This window comes from Sinohyriopsis cumingii, chromosome 1 (genome assembly GCF_028554795.1).
Source record: "Sinohyriopsis cumingii isolate HCF-2022 chromosome 1, ASM2855479v2, whole genome shotgun sequence".
Classification (NCBI taxonomy): Eukaryota; Metazoa; Mollusca; class Bivalvia; order Unionida; family Unionidae; genus Sinohyriopsis; species Sinohyriopsis cumingii.
The window spans coordinates 81,190,772-81,213,050 of record NC_142961.1 but is presented as its reverse complement, the minus strand read 5'-3'; the positions used below and the strand labels follow the sequence as shown (position 1 = coordinate 81,213,050).

Genomic DNA, 22,279 nt, shown 5'->3' with positions numbered 1-22,279 from the left:
AAGAAGAAATTAGAAGAAGAAGAAAACCCAAAGGCCCTTTTCAGGGCCAGCCATATTTCTCGAAAAGAGATAGTCTTTTGAATTGCCTACCCCTTTTTTAAAAATTTTTTTTTAAAAAAAAATCCCATGTTAAATTCCCCTTGTCCCTAAACAAGCCCAAACTCTATTCCCATGTTAAATTCCCCTTGTCCGTAAAGTGCCCCACGATTTTTCTCCATATTAATTCCCCTTGTCCGTAAAGTGCCCCACGATTTTTCTCCATGTTAATTTTCCATTGTCCGTAAAGTGCCCCAAGGGGTCTTGTAATGCTAATTCCCATTGTCCGTAAAGTGCCCCCCTTCACTACTGCTGTACATGAACAATCATCAGTTCCTTTCCCATCTACTTATCATAAGTAGATCTGATTTTAATCATACTGATTAAATCACAAAACCATTACGCATTAGAGCATATAAATCGTTCCATAACTATTATTAAATATTATAACAAATTCAGTCAAAGCAATGAAACAATATTTAATTAAATAAAGAAATTCCTATAAAATAATGTACAAAAAGTACTGATGAATTGAACATAAACACATTTGTACACGTTATTGAACTAATTCATTTTAGTGGCTTGTAAATTATCAACAAGTGAATTGAAAAAAAGGTATAGTAAGATAAGGTAATGTTAATATGACAACAACCCTTCTATTTTCTATTTTTGGTCCAATTCCTACCATCACAGCATGGATACTGAAACAATTCTTCTCACTTATCAGATGGTTACAGGAATGTGGAGAGCATTACTCAAACTAGATGTATTCAGGATTGAAGGGAAAAGTTCTAAGCCAAACAGGGACCATCATAATTTCATCAAATTTTGTCTCAACAGTGGTGAAAATCAAACCTGACCATTTTCATATAAAGCTTTCCACAATATTTAATTCTAATTCATCAAGTCCTCCACATGTCTATGAGTTTTAAACTGAGGTTAATATTAAGTCCAACAGGGGCCATTACTCTGTAAAATATGCCTGGAAATGGGTGAAAAACTGAAGCTGATCTAGGTCTTCTTAATGTAATTCTTCATCAACCCTTTAAATCCTTCAAAGTTTATGAGTAGAAACTGATGGAAAAGGTTCCAAGTGAAACAAGGGTCATAACTCAGTGATTTGATTGTAAAACAATGAAAACTAACTCAACCAGGGCATCCTTAGCGATAAGCCTCATACAAAAATTTGGCTTAAATCCACAAAAATTACCAAGCAAAACTGAAGGACCAAACTGTAATTCAAAAAGAGGCCTCAAATCCTTAAAATCTGTCTGGAAAAAGTTGACAACTCAATCTAACCTACCAGCAGTTCTTCATGTAAAAGCATATACCAAATTTGGTTTCAATCCATGATGTCCTACAAATGTTTTAGGAAAAGAAATCCATTGACAGATGTGTTGTGACACAATGCTATGGACATGGATAACATTATATCCAACCTCTACAGATATGGCTGGGGCATACAAATATTGTCAGCATTTTTCAGATTTTTTTAACTTGCCTTAGCAAAACATAGGGGATCATTGTAGCCCTGTGTTAATGTATGTAATAACATTTATATTTATGTATGTGTGTGTGTGATTAGTTTTACGTTTTTGTTTTTACTATTAGCTTAGGGATTTTTCAACTCTGTATACATACCACACTGTACACAGAATCATGAGAATTGGTGAGGATGCAACCATATCACAAAAGTAGGTCACTATGACTATTAGTTCATGATTTACTGGCTGGTTACATTTTGTTTCATTTCAGAAGATCTGTTCATGCAAGAATCATCAAACTATATTACTGAATACATCTACATTTGTACCACATTCTTAAAAAAAATGTCACTGTGACTTATATTAAAGATTTTACTGGCTTAGGCTAAGGTTTAGAATTTTGCTCCAAACCACATTAGGCCTTTTGCATCAGGTGTATAGACTGTTGCCAATGGAATCATAAAACACTTGGTGTGACAGTGCATCTTGATGAGTAATACACTCTCATCACAAAAGTAGGTCACAGCAACTCATATTTCACACATCACTGACATTGGGGAAATTTTGTTTGAACTGTACATGCTAGATTCACTGAATCTTATGACTGTATACATCTCTATTATTACCACACCCAAAGAAGCTTCGGTAGCTCAGTATCTTGAGGCTTGGATTTCTAATGCAAGAGTGATGCTTTTGATATCTGGCCAGCCAGCCTAGGTCAGAGTCTCTGAATCTCCTTCCAAAAGGCACCTAGCTCCTGCCTCTACATTATATAACCAATAATGTGTTAAAATTACTGTCAAATTCAACATAACAACCAAACACCTCACCCATACAGAAAAAGGTCACAGTGACCTACAATAATTCACAGGTTACTGGCTTAAGTGAACTTGTTTTGCATTTAGCTCATGACCACATTTGTTTTGCACTCCTACTATATACTACATCTTTTTAATCTTGATACATGGTGATGAAATGTATCTTAAATACCTCACTGCTGAAGTAGGTAATTATGGCCTATATTTTAGATTCATGAAAGATGACATGAATCTTTTACAATTTTCAGTTAAGTTTCTGCATTTAGCTCATGCCCACTAGAGTTTTGTGTAAGCTATGTGGACCATGTTCTTTCCTTAAATCATGAACCTAGGTGTAGGAATGCACCTTAACAAGTGTCACACCATTAATGCAAACAGATGTTACAATGATCAATATTTCATGTTTCTGTGACTGTTAAAATTTTGTGTTTAAAACTCATAAATTGGGTGCTGTTTATGTGTTTATGTCTGAATCATGAAACTTAATAGCTGGAATCATCTCTATTATTACTACACAATTACAACCATAGAAGGTCACTGTGACCTACATTTTTTTTACAAACATAGGTTAAGTGTTTCTATTTAGCTCATGACCACGTATTTTCCATGCTATATACACATTTGAAAGTAGGAATAAATGGTGATTCAGTGGCAACTTTCCATGTTCATGAATACATTGTATGCTGTGCTAGATTACCCTCAACAGATCAAATGTGTACTGTACACATGAATAAGCATGGGAATTTGAGAGGTGGACTGCATGCATGAGGCCTCATCAGTAGTGGATAATCAAGGTTATTACTAATGTGAAAACTATTCTTTTTCTACTGCTGTCACTTCAAGGTTACTCAAAGCCAGTGACTCTCACCAAGTAAAATTTGGTTTCTATGGAGTGGGCAATAATAGCTTTTTAATTAGATTTAAGAACAATGATTTATTTAAAAAAAATTGTTCTCCACTTTTTAAATATTTGTACCATGGAAAATGATGTTCTTCTTTATTGTCCTTTGTCATGTGTGACATGTCACAATGTGGATCTGGTTTGACAGCACAGAAGCACATTACTGGCTAGAGAATGCTAATTAAAAGTGAAGTTTTAAAAAATGCAGGGATAACAAAATTACTAAAATAACTCGAGTTAAAAACAAGGACAAGATGTCACTGTCAAGAATAATACAGACTGAATTTATTTCTTCTTGATAATTAATGTTTATCATAGCTACTGGAGACTACTAAAAGCTTTGTAGAGATGAGCCAAGTAACTGCTATCACATTCTGGTTAATATGAATTTGTTTCAGACTCTATGATAAAAATAATCTGAAAATCACCAAACACAAAACATTCATGTGATAGGACCGAATTGCAAATATGTGTACCAGAGGTACAAGATTCTGATGCTGGAGATTTGCAGTGCAAAGCGGAGTTTTGTTTTAATCAACATGTCCTTATATTCTCAAAAGCATCTGTTTTAATCGGTTCATAACTTTTATGTATTCAAACAAAAGGAAAGAAAATGAATGAAAATATCTGAAACTGTGTTCAGCTATAGAGCAAACACTTGAATAAATAAAAATAAAATTTTAAAATCAATTAGTATGACACACTTTATCCATTTCTCTACCCTGTCAGATATCACTGCATATAAGCAAATATAAAGAAAATGTAATTAAACTATAGCACTGAATATACATGTCAACTCAAGGATTATGTAGTAACCAAATATAATAAAAATGTACAGCTGAAAAAAAAATATGCTAAACATTTCACTTGTGAATGTTAAATTCTTTTTAGAATAATGTATTTCAAGAATCTCTATTTAATACCTTAAAATCAAATTTACTCAACGCATTTCTCTTGTACAGTTGTGTATAGCAAGTGACCAGGTGAGTAATGCAAGTGACCAGTAAAACTAATAATTAAAAAATATCATACATGTAATTGTCAACTTCTTAACCTGGGTTCCTGGGGCACCTGTGTATGTGTGTGTCACTGTATTTGTTAAACAAGTTGTTTTTGGGGCGATTTCAAAGCTGAGATATAATGTGATCTCCACTGGTACTTATAAATATGTAGTTGCAATGGAGATCTGAAATGACACTGGTGGTGTCACTGTTTGCCAAATAGAATATCACACACACATTTAACGGTTAATGGATAGTTAACAGTAGACAATATATTTTATTTATTAGCTTAAGCTGACAACAGAGTGATCACTCGTGAATCAAATACATTTGTCATTCTGGAAAAAGTTTATATCATCAAATCCATTCTAAGTGAAAGCAACTTGTAGAATAGTATCAGAATCCTTTTTAGGGGCTTTGGGGAATACAACACAACCATCATGAATTTTCACAAAAAACTTGAAGTATCAAACAATGGAAGATCTGGTTTCCCAGCTGGTGGAGAAGATGTTTTAATGGTTTACCAGATGACTCCTGGAAATTCCAGGAGTTATCACATACAAGCAAAAACGCTCAGAAATACCATTTGTATTTAAAATTTAAGAAAAAGTTTGACTAACAAATATGTATTAAAGACATACCATACACTCAACATAATATAATCTGAGTCTACAAAATATTTCAATTACATAAGTAAAGGCCTAATGAACAAAATAATTCACAATTTTATACATGTTTCAAGGAAAAATTCATCTAAAAGCATGACAAAATAAATACTGGTAAACACAAAGAATAAAAAACATGCATCCTGATTTATAATACAGCTAGATAGGCATACATAGCACTATTAATCATACAATATATAAACCATATTACAAATCATACAATATATAAACCATAAGCACCCAGTTTTCTTGTGAAAAACAACAGAAAATGCACCAATAACACACATGCACACAATCTTTATCTGCCATAGGACCAAATGGCCCTTGAGCAAACATACACAAATAAGCCAGAAATTAAATTATGGCATTCCAATTTCACCCATAATGTGAATTACAATGCACTGCAAATAATAATAGAAAGGCAAAATATAACTCCATGTATATGAAAGTTATATAGAAACTGTGTGTACATGTTTGTGCATATAGCACTGACCACAACAATATAGAGCCATATATGTGCTCATGTGCAACAGAACCACTTTTAATCAAGGAATCATCAACCGAAATGGAAATATGAAGTTCAATATAACAAATGCACTGTCTGGAGTATGTGATATACCCATAATGAGGCAGTATATTATGTGTATTATTGTTATTTACTATAGAATTTAACAAGATAGCATGAAACTGCTGAGGGTAAAGAAAGCCATCCAAAGATGTAAGAAAATGGAATTTGGATTTTGTGATGTAACAGAAAAACAATAATCAAGAACAAAAATTCACAATCCTAAAAGAATTTATAGGAATTCAAGATTAGACCACTTCTTCGTTGTAAATGCTGAGTGATGACACCATCTCTGATATTCTCGAGTTATAATTTTCATCTAGAACAAACTAGACACCATTAGAAGACATTTGGTGAAAACCTCATGTTGAGAGACCACCCATTCAAGAGTTTTACTTGCAACAACATTTTCAGTATGTTCACTGTGGTACCCAAATTTGAGGTCAGATCAACACCATTTCATTCTGTACTGGCTAGATTTCATAATTAGCCTTCTTTACAGAAACCCCATGTCTGAATGACTCTCTATTTGAAAGGAGTAGCAATAACACGATATTCAAGATGGCTGCCATAGTGTCCATACTTGATGTGAGATTGAAACCATTTTCATTTGATACCAATAAGAAGTCTTCTGGTGAAAATCCATTGTTGATATGACTTTCCATCTAGAAGTAGCCTTAAGATTTTCAACATAGTGGCTATGATAGGTAGCCATATTGGACAGCAAATAGTAATGATTTTTATTTGAAACCAACCAGATATCATACAAAGTCTTCAAGTGAAAATCGCATGCTGATATTGCTTTCACAATGGCTGCCATTGTGGCCAAATTGGCCATCCAACTGGCACCATTTTCATTAAAGACCAACTAGATATCATAAGAAATCATTTAATGAAAACCCCATGCTGAGACGACCATGCAATCCAGTCATCTCCCCAGATAGTTTTGATAGCATCAGGATAAACACATGATAGCATCACAAAATATTTCCAAAAACATGTGCTGTCCTCACAGAAGTTAAAAAATTAATATCAATGAAATGTAAAAGTACCTAATTTTACACAGTATTCATTTAATGTCAAAACTCGTCAGTCTCTGAATTTAAATAAACCATGAAACTACTTAAGTTATACTCATTCTAAATGCCAAAAACATAATGTGGTTTTAAGTTCATCTGTGGCAATTATGAAGATTGCAGAAACGGCTCAGACTGAGGACTGTATGCATGAATCTGTATTAAATCTGACAAAACAATGATGTCTATTACTGCAGAAATATACTGATTAAATAATATCAATGCATAATTTGTAATGTAATAAATTCCAATTGCAAACTATTTGTTCATTGTTGGAGAAATATTTCAAATACAAATGAATTAAAAATCCAACAGTTTTTATTCACGTTTTCAAAACCAGTAAAATTGGAAGTTTTACTCGGATAGACAGAAAAGAGAAAATCATAGGGCAGCATCGATATAAGTTGAGGTTTATTAATGAAACTATTTTTTTTCTTGCAGAAAATATTGTATGTATGTAAATAAAAGAACATTCCATGGTTAAAAGCAATATTCATTCACAAAATTATTCTCTTCACATGTTCTGGAAAATACCAAGTTGAGAAAAAACACAATTATATCATAGTCAACAATTACTACTACTACAACAACGAAAATAAAAATAATAGATTGTAATATGGTGCCCAAAGAATTATACACCATCTCTTCACCCTACCCAATCTCACCTGTTGATAACTTGATCTAATTATTTTTAACAATATGGAAGATTTACCTTTTGATCCACTAACCTGTAGCCAAGTATAAAAAATTTTCCACTGGCCTGTCTTCCCTGTTAATCTGGAATCTTCATAGCCAGCCCAACACATGGCTAGCCAGACAAGGAATATTTTGTTTTCTGACTGTGTTATTTCCAATTTTCAAAATGATCATTACGAATCTGCTCAAAATAAAATGTATTTGTGTTACACTTTTTGAATCGGTAAAATAAATGACTGAAATATATGTAACACACACTGCCAGTAAACTCCATTATCAATGGCCAGTCACTTGACTACGTGAGTGCAAATACAAAACTATTATCAAAAGTTGCACACCAGTAGTCAGGCAATTACTGGTACAAAGGATAATGACTGTGTAAGTTGATAATTATCTTAAATTATCTATGCAGAGATGCTGCCATGATTTTAACTAACGAGGGTAGCTGGCCCCTTCTCATCAAAATAAGTGGGGAAGATGGAAATGAAATGGGGATGGAATACTGCCATTGTTCAATATTTACTAACACCTAAATATCCTTCACTCTCTCTTTAAGTGCTATCATTTTCATTTTCAGGTTCAATGTTACTCACTGGCATTTCCAGTAACCATTTCCCAGCTCCAATAATCTTATATACAGTGGTCTCCCTCTTATACAGCCACCCCTTCTGCACCGGGAAAGTGGCATTATAGGATGGGTAGCCCTTCCAGAGGGGGACTTTTTTTTGTGAGATGTGTATGTATATGTGTATATAATAGAAAAGCTACATATAACTTAAAGAAGTTAATATCTTCATTTAAAAGTAGCATTAATTATTAAAATGTTCTTCTTGTCTTAAGAACAGAGTTATTTCAAGGTAACATAAATTAATAGTTCTTATTGTCAGGTGTGGAATGTGAGTGGGTTATTGTTGGTATGTGCATTACGAAACCATTATTTAAATCTTGGTACATATGTTGTTTCATATTTAAAATAGTTCTCTTTCCATTTACTCTATTTTCCCACTGCTACAGAATATTCTCCTTATTTTTAACAATCTTTTTTATTTAAATCTTGCCAACAAAAAAAATCTTTCAGAAAGTGAACTCTTACTATTGTCGTCAAGTCGAATAACTTTTACTTTCCTTCTAAAGAATTTTTTCTTTGTTTATGTGATGACATGTTAAAGTTTTGTAATGAGTTATTCCTATGTTGCTAATTGTACAGTACTGCACTTTAATTTTGCAGACATAACTTTTGTAAATGAAAAACCTTGTTATAAAAGAAGTGATACATGTACTGTCATGTGATTTTTTGGTGTTTCTCTGATACCCTGTTTTGTTCAAGGTTAATTGTTTCTGAGTGTGTGTTAATCCACAAAATCTATTTTTAGCCTAACTGACCACATTATGATCTTGACAATTATGTTGGTCGTAATCGTCAGTTTAAAAATAAATTTTAAAAAAATCCTCTGTGTGAAGCCAAAAGCTTTATCATTGCTGAATCCATTTCTATCTCACCATGTTGTGATCATAACAATTCTGTCTGGTTGTACTCGCCAATTTAAAAAAAAACAAACTTCCATGTGAAGCCCAAAGCTCTACCAAAACATTGCTGACCCCATTTCTACTTGACCATGTTGTGATCATGACAATTACATCTGGTCATATCATCAATTAAAATAAAAAACACAGAGTGAAGGCCAAAACTCTATCGAAACATTGCTGACCCCATTTGTCTTTCTATCTGACCATGTTATGATCTTGACAATTATGTGCAGTCGTAATCAGCAATAAAAAAAACAAAAAAAAACAACCACTGTGTGAAGGCCAAAGCTCTATCAAAACATTGCTGACCCCATTTCCTGCAAATGTAGGTGTTAATGTTATAATAACCTTAGTAGTGTCATACATGTACGTTAGCCAACACTTCTTTCAGTAACGAAAACGTGACATCTGGAAAAAGACATCAGGGATGATAATCGGATTACTTGCGTTAATGTAATTAAATATTGGTTCTGGACACATATTAATTATAAAATGTGGCCACTTGTGAGGGGGTAAATTTTACATTTGTGCACTAATGTTGGCCGCTGGTCGCGTTATAGGGGTGGCCTTTCTTGAGGGGTACTTTTAAACACAAAGTCATTGGTGCCAAGGGATTCTGGATGCAAAGAGTGAGTGTCTGCTGGTCAGGGGGACGTTCATGAGGAGGACCACTGTACTTTGAAACTTTAAAAACTGTCATCATCACTATTATTAGTGAGTTTTGCCGAACGAAATCATGACCCAAAGATGAACCATGTTGGGAGTCAGCCAATTTGTGCAAGTTTCTGCATATCACTAATCTCAAAGTGCACGAATTCATACAAACTGTGCACGATTCTAATTCTCATGCAACCAGGCAGCATCTCTATGCGAGAGAGCAATTACCCTGAATTATCTGACTTACATACCCAAGAAGGATGATTGTCATTTGAGTTATAGGATCCTGAATTAGGCAAAACCATGATTATTTAACACATTAATTTTTAAAGGATATCAAATCATTAAAGCTCATCGACTATAGTGCATTACAAATCAACTAAACATTATTAAAAGTCTTTTTTTAGTAAAAACCAGATGTTGATATGACTTTCCATTCAGAAGGAGTAGCAGTAACAAGATTTTCAAGATGGCTTGTGTGGTGGTCATATTATATGTCTGAGCAACACCATCTTCATTCAGGACCAACGATATCTTGGAATGAATGTGTGCGTCAAGTTTTATGGCAAACCTCCAGGCCAACATAGGTCTATGACCTGTAATGCTAAAAAATTAATGAACACAACTAAATGTATTGGCAATGCTACGGGTTGACCATGGTTATACTAAGAAAGGGCTTAACAGAAGTAAACCAACTTTATAAGCAGATATAAGGGAAAGAATGCCTCAAATAGTGGAAATAAACATGACTCACCAGCATCCCATGTATTACATTTCTTGCCTCTTGCCATCACATTAAATGCGGACAGAACTGCACATTTCTTGCCCATGCAATTTGGAATTACTTGCCTGTAATCAGGTCATTTAATTTGCTACATGTTTTCCAGCACTCATCAAATCCTGATTTGACCTATATACCCATGAACCCAGTTCTTGAAGGAATTAATTAATCTCATATCCAAAAGCTTCAATTTTAACAACATTTTCCATGGATGCAAGGAAAAAAACCATGTTGTTGTTGTCGTGGGGTTTAATGCCATTTTTCAGCACAAGATAGGCTATGCTTGGCATCCAGTATTAATGGTGGAGGAGAACCCAGGAAAACCCTGGTAAGAACCACCGGGAAAAACATGCACTGAAGTTATATTAGTAAGAATATTATTCTTTATTGTGTTCAATAATAAAAAGTATGGAAGCTTTTGTGCATTAATGTATGAAATATCAGCATATAACGTGTAAAAAATCTTTTACTCTGAGTTGCAATTTCATCAATAATGCATGTATTTGTTAACTAAATATTATTAATTTCCACAAAAAATATACCCCCCTCCCCCACTAAAATTAAGGCATACCTAGGCCTCTGTAGAAATCATCTACAGGCTAAACAGCTCAGCACATTCAGTACTCGTAAGTCCTCCAATACATGAAGGGTGGACAAACTTTACATCTGTTTGCTTGGTTCAAATCTGCATCCAGGTTATCAATTTCATTAGAAAGGAAATGAACAAAGGTATGTGTGAAAGTTAAAAAAGCATTTATTTTCCACACCTTTCACAGTTTAAAACTTAAGCACTTAAATAAATTATAAGACTGCAAGTTATGCACAAACCAAGCGTAGGTCAATGTGACTATTTTTTGCCAACTGGTGTTTCAGGACTATGCAGCAAAAAGAAAAACTGAAATGTGATGCTAAGGAAGCTGACCTCATAAACAAAACCTCAACATTACTAAATAAATCCTGACATGTACTGCATTTAATCACCACATTTTTGTTTTGCAATGGCAAATTAAAACTGAATATGTAATCACAATCTATCATACGTACCCTCTTATAAGTTGGGTCAAACTGCAAACAAAAAAGATTTTAATCTGCCATAGCATAATGCACCTGTAGATTAGGATCTGTGTTATTTGTTTTACTAATTACTCCTAACAAACTGCACAAACCCAGATCTTTCTGGTGCATAATGCAATGGCAGATCTGGGTCTGTGCAGTTTGCATTTGGATTCAACTTATAGCTGAGTACATATGGTATGCTTCACCAGATGCGTCTCTTCTTTAATGAAACATCGTTTTTGATCAATAAAAATAGTAAGTACAGTTTCAAGCAATAAATTGAAAGTGAGATGACATGTATTGTTCATTTTAAAAACATAGGATATGCAGCTTTCTTGTGCAAACTGTTGTTTACCTTAAACTGTTGTGCACACTGCCTTTTTCCAAAATGAAAATGACTGGCATTTTTATCCACAGATTTGAATTCAAACATTTAATATAAAAAAAATCTGTTTCACACACAAACCTTTGAATGGCTAACTCACCCTATCAATGGTATTTACTCACTGAAAAGGTACACAGTTGCTACTGTTTTTCTGTCTGGACCATTTAAAGATTTTCCCTATTTCTCTGGTAAATGGGGAATGTAAAGAATATATGATATCCTTGTTCTACAGTTATTTTGTGCAGTCACCTATGTTGGCAGAATTTTTTTTATAAACATGCATGGTATTTGTCACAGACAAGACAACAAACATAACCCTTTTCTCTCTCTCTACACACACACAAAGCTCTATGCTTGATATTTACCTCTCTCTCTCTCTCTCTCTACACGCACACAAAACTCTATGCTTGATATTTACCTGTCTCTACACACACACACACACACACACACACACAAAGCTCTATGCTTGATATTTACTTCTCTCCTCTAAAGCAATAATCTATACAATGGGTTGACTATGGATGTTACTTCTTGCTTTACAGACTTACACGACATGAAATGACATCCTGCAGATTTACAACGACTGTCATTAAACTGTATGCTAATGCCATATGAACTATCCATAAAAAATATTTCAGAGTTGTTGAATTTTAAAAGTGGCAATCAAGGACCACAATTCTCCAAAAGCTGAAATCCAGCACATAAAAAGTATAAGGTTTAAGAATAAAAACTAAATATCTAATCACTATTATTAAAGAAAGGGGTTGATGTATAAGCAGTCAGCTTATATGAGTATATACACTAAGTCTGTCTCCAGGGCAGGGGTACTTGTCCACTAAAGAATTTATTAAAGTAAAAAGTTTCATGTGATAAGAAAAAAAAAACTATTTATTCTGTAACAGCAATAGTGGTTTTAGGTCAGCTGATTTGTAACAGAAGTGAAATCTGTGATAATCCCCACAGTAACATACCATATATATTCACGTTGACTGCAACTGCAAAATATACACCATGATTTGCTGTTATATAATGCATAGTCAGTTGAGGTCTATGTTGATTTTTCTACTGATTAATCCTAACAAGCTGCTCAGACCCAGGTCTACTGGTGCAATATGTGATGGCAGATCTAGGTCTATACAACATGCAGCTGGAATGGACCTCAAAATGAGTATATATGGTACAGATTTTTGAGTGTGTATACATTGAAACAATGTTGTCAACCAGAATTTTATCATGAAACAGGAATAGAGTTGAGACAGAAAAAAAACCAAAAAACAAATCAATCGATTATTGATAAACCAGTCCAAAAATTTTGAAGAAACAAAATTAAAGTCATCCATTACATATTAAATTCAAAAATAATTAAAAGAAATCTTGAGATGTACAATGAAATGTGGTATTGTTTGTTCTGCACAGGTTAAGAATGTGCACATACCAGTGGGTGAGAAATCTCCAGCACGTCATACAATGTCTAAAGTCTGCATACATGACATCATGAGAAGTTGGTCTGTTGTGCTTGTAATTTAAGCAATGCCTAATTTTATATTACATGAATTTAGAGTGGCCATAATAATTATGTAAAATCAGAGAATACAAAAATGCACCATTCTAGAAGTGTCATGAAAAGCAGCTAATGTAACAATCTTACACGACTGTAACAGTCTGAATATTATATGCACGCATCTAATAAAAATACCAATGTATCATTTTAAAAGTCAGAATGTGTCCTTACCATTCTGTTAAAGGTCCAGGTTTGCAGGCATTTCTATATCTATATACTTATATTCAGACTCAGTATGAACTACATCCACCTGCAGCATACAAATATATGAGAACAGAAAAACATCCACTTCTCCATTTGATCTGTATTCTCTTGTTGAAGATCATCAAACTGACAATAAGCATCTATGATGACTGTTACACAACCCATGAAAAGATGTCAGATGAATCTCTTTCTGTGTTTCTGTTTCATCTCAGTGTTGTGCCTGCATGGGGTAATCCTGGGACTGTGTATATGACTGGAACTGAGTATGATGATTGCCATCTTGATAATGGGGCACACCTTTCCTGTACACAAGCATGTTTAGCACTGGCTTTCTCTGAATGTATTCCACAGCTTTTTTATGTGTGACAACAGTAAAATCATGTCCATTCACCTGCAAGAAAATAAATGACATAACTCGTATGAATATTTCAGTAAGTTTTTTATTATTATTTAGGCATAATGTTGCCTTGTTATAGTACTACAGTCTATATTATGACTTTTACCTTGTCTTGACAAATTGACTCAACAATTTGCCTATGGAAAACCAGTATATAAAATAATTTTACAGTGTTAATATTTCTATGAAGGGTATAACATTGTTGAATCACTTATATTTTCTGTGCATCCTGGGGAGTAAAATGTTCAAATTATTAAAGAAATGTTGCATAATTTATAAGTTAACATGTGTAAAAATTTACTTACCACAGAATCAAACATAGTGATTTTGTGCAACTGTAATATATACAGTAAAGCAATTTTTAACCAACCCTTTTCACAATCTTGCAAAAGAGTTGTTTCTCATGCTGGTAGCATATGGAGAAAGAGGCTAACATTATGGAGTTGCTGTGTGACAGCAGTCTGACATGAATACTGTGTATGTGCAGTATAAATATTGTTTCTCATGATGAATAAAGTTTTGGCATAGTTTCTCATGCTGGTAGCATATAGAGAATGAGACTAACAGTGTCAAGTCACTGTCTGACTGCTGGCCAACATTAAGAATACAGTGTAAGTGTTGTTTCTTATGCTGGTAGCACACAAAGAATGAGACTAACACTGTAGAGTCACTTTGTGACAGTAGTCTGACGCAAAGAATACAGCATAAGTATTGTTTCTTATGCTGGTAACATAAAGAAAATGCAGCTAAAGTTTAGTGCCAATGTCTGACAGCTGTTTCATTTGAACAGTATTAAAAATGACACTAAGGCTGTAAAGCCACTGTCTAACAGCTGCATGATTTGAATACAGTGTTCAGAATGAGACTAAGCCTGTAAAGCCACTGTCTGACAGTAGCCTGATGGGAAGAATACAGTGATACATCACTGATTGATCTTGTATATTTGAATAATCACCCATTTATTTTAAGACTGATGTTTGGTGTTTTCTTTATAGAAGAAAAGCTATTCCATATTTCTTGTCTTTCGCTTTCAACGATTATCAGTTTCTTGGATGCCAGCTCTTTTCTGATCTCTCTGATTTTATTCTGTGATTCATTACTTCTACCTGTTATTCTTACCTGCAGTATTTTATCATGGACTTGAAGACCACATCTAGCAGCAGGACCATTTTCATGAATGTATGTAACATAGACACCCTGAAAATAAATCATGGTTATCCAATATAGTTATGTAATTACTTTAAACACTGTTCATGTACTGGTTAATTTACATCGTCTTTATATATATATATATATATATATATATATATATATATATATATATATATATATATATATACACACACACACATATACGATTTTCCAGTTGCGACTGATATCACTAATAACTGATTTCCCTTTGAAAAGGAAAATATGGATTTTATTATATATTTCCATAAATTAAACTGTTAAGTTTGCTTTAATTGTGCAGTCCTTGCATGCAGACATTCCTCTTGCCACAAAATCAAAGGAAACAAGAAACATTGCATTATGTGCACAACAGACATACAGTAAAGACTGTTTATTATATTCTTGGATACAATGTTTTCTCTGGCAGAACATATGAGCTTGATTTGCCTGGCGAAATTACTAATTACTATGTATACCAAATGCTTTGTTATAACATTCCATTGTTACAATGTTTAATTGGTTATGCATCAGAACTGTGTGGTCTTCCAGAGAAAATTAGCACGATTATAAAATTTGTATCACACGATGCCCCAAAACCAGATAAACAATGGCGGTTGTTTACATAACAAAGGTGTACAAATAAAGACACTATAACCATAAATCATTTATAATCAGTAAGTAACAAAAAGGCATCAGGTAACATAGGCATGATAATTGCAACTCATTCATAATTGGTACTTTAGAATCACAAATGGCTGGTTCAATGCAATCAAAACGATGACAAGAATCATTTCTAATTTGTATTTTTTTAAACTGAATAATTAGAAATATCCTTTATCTATCATTCTATTTCCATTGACTGAGTACAGCTTAATAAATTATACATGAATATTGACAATTTCTTTCCATCCAAATAACCTGACATCAAGTTAATGAACAAAGATGCTGTCACAGAAAAGTGATTGTTATGATTCACTGGCTAGGTTGACACTTCCATCAGATATAAAACTTTATAGTTTATCATATTAATTTTCTTTATGATTACATTTAATGATACAAATGTATGTTGGCTGAAAATATTATCACAGTTATATATAAGTTTTGACCAAAATCATATAAGTATTAATTGTTTACTAGATGCACATGTATGTCCATGAACAAGTATATAAGCATTTTTAAAAATAAACAATGAAGTTGATAGTAAAATAGCATTTATCAAAACATTGCAAAAATCACCCAACATTGGGTTCCTCGTTACTAATTTTCTAATTTTCAATCTTCCAAGTTTGGTACGAGTTTCATTGTTCCACAAAGTGCCTTATTCAGTTATTACAACAGAGTAACACAAAATTCAATTAGCTTTTAACTGAAATATATCAAACATTTCACTCTTAGGGATCAGTTCCACTGCTGTTTAAGTTGTAAATTCTGTCAGTGAGCAATTCAGCTGGAAATGAAGTGGCACAATGTGATGCTGTGAACTTAAGAACTGAACAGTAGCATGACCTTTGAATAAAGTAGAAGTGGACTGAACCATGGTATCCAGAGGTAAGTAAACGGAGCCCAGGATATGCAGCCTAACAGTGATGCTAATGCCAATATACTGCTATTTGACTGCTTGAGAAATTGTTTAAACAAATGGAATGAGTTTAATGCCTAAGAGAATAGCTAAGGAGTAGGTGTGATCCCCAATGTAGAGAATGGCAAGGAAACACAGTAACCAATGACATGCTGACATAATGTAGATCCATGAAAAAGAGGGATACAATATTAAATAATCAGACATGGTAAATCAATGGTATAAACTGCAATAACTGATTCACTAAATACATTATATTACTCTAATGGATATGTATCAGAATTATTTAGTATCTAACTGAAACCTATATAAATAAACTGCTACAAAATTCCAACAGGTGAAAGTAACATCTGAACCAGGGGGGTATTTAATATAAAGTCTATACTAGACCTTTGTAACTGCACAATATATTGCCTTACAAATCCTAAAAGTGTCTCAGTAAATGTGCCTACCTTTACTATTGAGGCTAAGTAATCTTTACTTTCTCAATGTGAATCATACTGAGGAAACATAATGTACATGAGTGACAAGTATGTAAATGTTGGAAACGCATAATGTACAAGAGTGACAAGTACGTAAATGCTTGAAATACATAATGTACAAGAATGACAAGTATGTAAATGCTGGAAACACAGTCTACAAGAATTACAAGTATGTAAATTTTGGAAACAGATAATGTACAAGAATGACATAAGTAAATGCTGGAAACACAGAATGTACAAGAATGACAAGTATGTAAATGTTCAATGTGCTAACACAGAATGTACAAGAGCCAAAGGTGTGTAAAAGTTCAATTTGCTAACAAAGAATGTACAAGAATGACAAGTGTGTAAATGTTCAATTTGCTAACAAAGAATGTACAAGAATGACTAGTGTGTAAATGTTCAATGTGCTAACAAAGAATGCACAAGAATGGTAAGTGTGATAATGTTCAATGTGCTATCACTGTGGGTGCATAATTAAAATTACTTTTACCATTAGCCACACAGGTCTGTTAACTGACGGGAGTTGTTACTGTTTATATGGGTTATGTAACTCAGATTTTCAATAATTTCTGGGTAAAAATTACATCTCTTTTGGCATTCAAAACCCATGACTGCTGACTTTAAAGTTACCTTTTGTACAATAATTATAGTGTAAAACTAAACACTGGATGTTTTAAAAAACTGACTGGGGAGACACAAGGCACTGCTAATAATGGAAGGATTCCCTATCTGTTTGGGTTTATCACATGAATGAAATATAGATATCTGATACAACTTCACTTACCTTGTCAGGATAACCCTGTGGACTCTTTGTATTATCTTGATCAATTCCCCCACCTATTCTGAATCCACACCGGTATCGTGGTTTACCATCTGGACCTAACACAGGATTTCCTTGCTCACTGCGGTCAGGGTCTTTATGTAGAACTATAGGAATCTGAAAGAAATTTAATCCTTTTCATACATTTTTTCTCTTCTATGAGTTTTTGTACTAATCACAAGAATTGAACAACATAATATTTCAAAATGTACAATATGCTCTATTCAAACTGGAATAAGGAAATGTCTGGCAGTCAAATTGTTTTCCGAAAACTTGGATGATCATGCTAGTGTTTATTGCCACATGTCACATGTGGACTGTGAACTTATTCCCTCTCTGCTAAAAGAAAGTACACTAAAAACTTATTTTACTTACCAAACTCATTTAATATATCTTAGAAGAATTTTATAATTATCAAGGGATACTGGTGTTGCCCCTGTGAATAACTGTCGGTGCCCTTTCAATACTTCCCCTGCCACAATGCTTAAAGGATTTTACCGAAACCTTGTAAGCTAGATGTATACTTTTTACATCCAGGTCATTTACTGAAATTTTTTTCACAAAGGAGTACTTTTAGAATTAAGTTTATCATCAATACTGAAACTGATAAAAACATCTCTGCCAGTTCAAAGTGAAAGTATGAACAGATCATCATTCAACAGATCAAGTACAAGTGACTTGGCTTAACCTTGATGAAAGAAATGAAGAATGAAAGAAAAGCTTAAAGACCTGGAAAAAATTTCCTAACTATTATGAGAAACATGAGGACTAAATTTCAAAACACTGCATTAATCATGAAGACAAACCATGGACAAAACAACACTGCAGAGTCAATCAACCATAGACTGCATGCAACTGGAAACCAATGAAATGTGATGAGCTCACTGACAATACATAATTATTAAATTCCTTGTAAACGATGCACAGTAATACACTATTATCCTACATTTTTGCACATTCTTTACATGTCCTGTGGTGTCTTCTTGTGTCTTTGCCCTATCTCTGCAGTGCATTCTAACAACCAACAACTACTAACAAATAGATCATATACATATATCTCATACATGTATTTCTTCTGATGAAAGATGTATCATTAATAGGATATTCCTAGTTAGGTAAAAGTTTACAAATATATTTGCACACTTCTCCTTTCCCCAAATAGATAATCCCACTAAATTGTATGCATAATTATAAACTGATATAAACTATGTTACAAATAATGATAAGAATATTCCATTTTTGCTGACAAAATACATTTCTGAATAGGTATCATCAGAGGAACCCCAAATGATGTCACAATTAAACACATACAGAGTTCTGGTTGGCAGAACCACCATGGCAGTGTAGAAATGAAATGAACTCTCACATTATGCAAATGTATTACCAAATCAAGTGTTGTCTTTGCGATATGCAAAGTTAAATTTCATTAAAGATCAATGGGAACTGCTTGATTGATATAAACTTAAATCAGGATGGCTAAGATTTGTTACATTTGTCTGTGTTTGGTTATTACTATATTTCTTGCATGGTTTCTGCAAGCATTTTGGCATTTAGTTCCAAGCTATCATTTGTTATTTTTATAACAAACTTTATTGCTAACATTACAAAACTTTATGATGTAGTGTCATTAAATAATAATGAGACTAATGAATAAAGACTGTTGATGTCATTCTGATATATGGATCATACACTATTTTATGCATCCTGAATCATATTACTAATCTCTTCTAGTTTACCAGTATCAATAATTTTTATAAAATCAGCCTTTTTATTTTCTTGCCATCTTGGTTTTTGTCATATTACTGTCAACAAGAAAATGTTGCTAAGTTCTGAGGTAGAAACAAAAGTAGAAATTAACTTAAGCGCTCACATTCTTGGAATGAGCATGTTCACATTATACTTCATACAGTAAACTACTCCATTAGTTTACTAAAGAACCACAGGTGCATACTTGATAATCAATGAACATATTGTTCTAATATATGGCTCCATAGATAAACATACGCTAAGAGACAATGATTGTAGCTCTAGAAATAGAAGCTTCACATATATATGCTTTTTTTAAGCAGTTTTAGCATTAACACCGAAACCTTTCAGTGATCTGGTGTCATAATTTTCTTTTTCAAACAAGCTATCATGCATTTTTATGAGTTGGATAGTGAAGAAGTTAACACACTGAAAATGTCAAAAATTCTATGATTGTGACTGACCAGACACTGTTGCACTTGTCTCATAGATCACTAGTATTTTCAATATATTATCACCCCAAAAATCAATAGGCCAGTATATATTTGGATAAATATGTAATTACTTTTCATAAGAAAAACTGACCATAACTTGCATCTGAAAGAAGAATTACAACCATCTGAATTTTCAACATGTGCCCTAAATGATCCATTTTGGTCAAATATTCATTTTCCACACTGGTCAAATATCCATTTTTGCAAGCTATGAACAGGCACCATAAAAAAGAAGATTGCTGATTGGACAAAAGAAGTGCGAACATTTCTAGGTCATTATGACAATTATATTTCAACCAATCAGATTTTATCTTGGCATTCACTGCATTATCAATAGATTACAACAGCATGCACTGTGTGACAGTTGTTGGGACTTGGCTGAGACACAGGACATTTAGATTACTTATTCTGAATGTAAGTTGACAACATTTTTCTTCTGAAAAATGATTACATAATAAAATCCATATCTGCTTGACTCTACCCTTTGACATTACAATGCATCAATAAAAATTCGGTCTTGAAAATACCAGTCACCTTGCAAAATTGTAACATGGTTTACCAGATGAAATTTTTAAGCTAATATTCTCTGTCTCTTAACTTCTCAGAGGTCATATTGAATAAAGAAGTGTGATAGCTTGTTGAAAGGGAAAATTCCCCATATCAAAATGATGCCTAAATTACTTAAAAGTATCACTGTTAAATGTGAACATCATTAATTAAGAAATCAAGGGTTAGGTGAAAAATGCAACATAACATTCATAATATTTACACATTTTAGCATTAGGCTTACACAAGATACCTGTTTAAAGCAAAATGAAGTCTATCCTTTGCAACATGTTTTATACTGATAAGTAGGAAAATTAGGCAAAGGTTATTCATAACTGATGCACACCAAAATGTTAAGTGATGCTGAACTTCTTATGAGTAAAAAACACACTCAGATATATACTCGAGATGCAAATCTGAATCTACTCGATCCAGGGATGAATACATAGTAAAATCTTATTCAAGTTTTATCCAGTCAGGACAAGAGGATATATATTTTTCCTGAGCCCTGTGCAAGGAGTAGCGAACTGTAAAAAGTTGGTAAAGTTGATGTATGCAAAAATCATTGCAATACTTCAGAGGATTTCTTGAAACAACAGAAATAATGAATAGCATGTATTTTAAAAAGTCGTAGAACTGACACTTGTACTGTCTCTACCTCTTCCATTTGATATACTAAGATTATTATTTCTGCATAAATATATCACTATTTTCACTGTGGTATTAATCTCCTAAAACTCATCTTTTCCAATTAATCGCTGATGTCATGAGTTCTGGCATTGAAATTTCCTTTTAAAACACAAATATATTAGAAGTATACATGATAGCAATTTAGGTAGCAAGCATATCAATTTTATCTTGTCGTAGAAAGCACTGAATATGGAGATACCTAGATAAATCGACAACAAACATCCATCTTTGCCAACCAGACCAGGACCCCCACCCCCGCCACCCCGTGACCACGCCCATCGAAGTCAGGCTGGTGATCGCTATATTTACCATGATTCATTACAACTCTGAGTGCAAAGAGACATCTTTTTTTTTTTTTTAAATCATATATTATAAAAGTGGAATCAACAGTCTGAATTCCTAACATTGACCAGTTTAAAATATCTCTGTGCTGTCTTTGTGGATTTACAACGATATTTTATAACTTAATTAAATAACCCAGTAATATACTTTCCTAAAACATATTTGCAATCTTACTGTGTGTGTGTGAGCGTCTTTGCGGTGTTTGCAAGAACCCGACCATCGAATGTCAGTTGAGGCTACAACACCCCCCCCCCCCGACACACACAAATGACAGACCAGATTTCTAATATCTGAAAATCACGTTCGAAAATCGCACACAATACTGTCTTAAAATATGAAGATACTATTTATAACTAAGATGATATCTGGTGTGATATCTGTCACACATACACTGAAACATTCCAAAGGATCCCCAGCCGTGTGACCTGCCATCATTCGCATCTTTCTCCCAACAATGTTTACATTCTCCAAGCCACAGCCAGAGCGATTTTTTTCTGCTGCAATTTTACAAAATTCGTTAAAACATTTAAGATATAAATTATAAGCAAATAACGATGTTTTGGAAGAAATCAAAATTTAATCTTAGATAAATGCAAG

General features: G+C 33.4%; 1 protein-coding gene across 3 annotated transcripts; it reads right to left on the bottom strand.

The window, feature by feature from the left end:
• Positions 1 to 498: 498 nt before the first annotated feature.
• Positions 499 to 22,146, bottom strand: LOC149807220 (tax1-binding protein 3 homolog). Of its 3 annotated transcripts, none has more exons than XR_016422039.1 (5): positions 22,073 to 22,146; positions 17,829 to 17,981; positions 14,930 to 15,007; positions 12,085 to 13,804; positions 499 to 12,021 (listed from the first exon to the last, which is right to left on the bottom strand). XR_016422039.1 is itself a non-coding variant. In XM_089963732.1 (4 exons), the coding sequence occupies exons 1-4, from the start codon at positions 22,121 to 22,123 to the stop codon at positions 13,622 to 13,624; spliced, it is 465 nt and encodes a 154-aa protein (XP_089819858.1). In that variant the 5' UTR covers positions 22,124 to 22,146; the 3' UTR covers positions 499 to 13,621. The 3 variants fall into 3 exon arrangements, 1 of the variants encoding a protein (XP_089819858.1); XR_016422038.1 differs by having other exon boundaries at positions 499 to 12,031; positions 12,093 to 13,804; XM_089963732.1 differs by having other exon boundaries at positions 499 to 13,804.
• Between the last annotated feature and the right edge of the window lie 133 nt (positions 22,147 to 22,279).

Coding starts and splice junctions, on each gene's coding strand:
- LOC149807220 (XM_089963732.1), bottom strand. CDS start 22,123: ATGCGAATGATGGCAGGTCACACGGCTGGGGATCCTTTGGAATGTTTC. Junction 17,982..22,072: donor ATCCTTTGGAATGTTTCAGT/GTATGTGTGACA, acceptor AATTTCTTTCAG/ATTCCTATAGTTCTACATAA. Junction 13,805..14,929: donor TCCATGATAAAATACTGCAG/GTAAGAATAACA, acceptor ATTTTCTTGCAG/GTGAATGGACATGATTTTAC.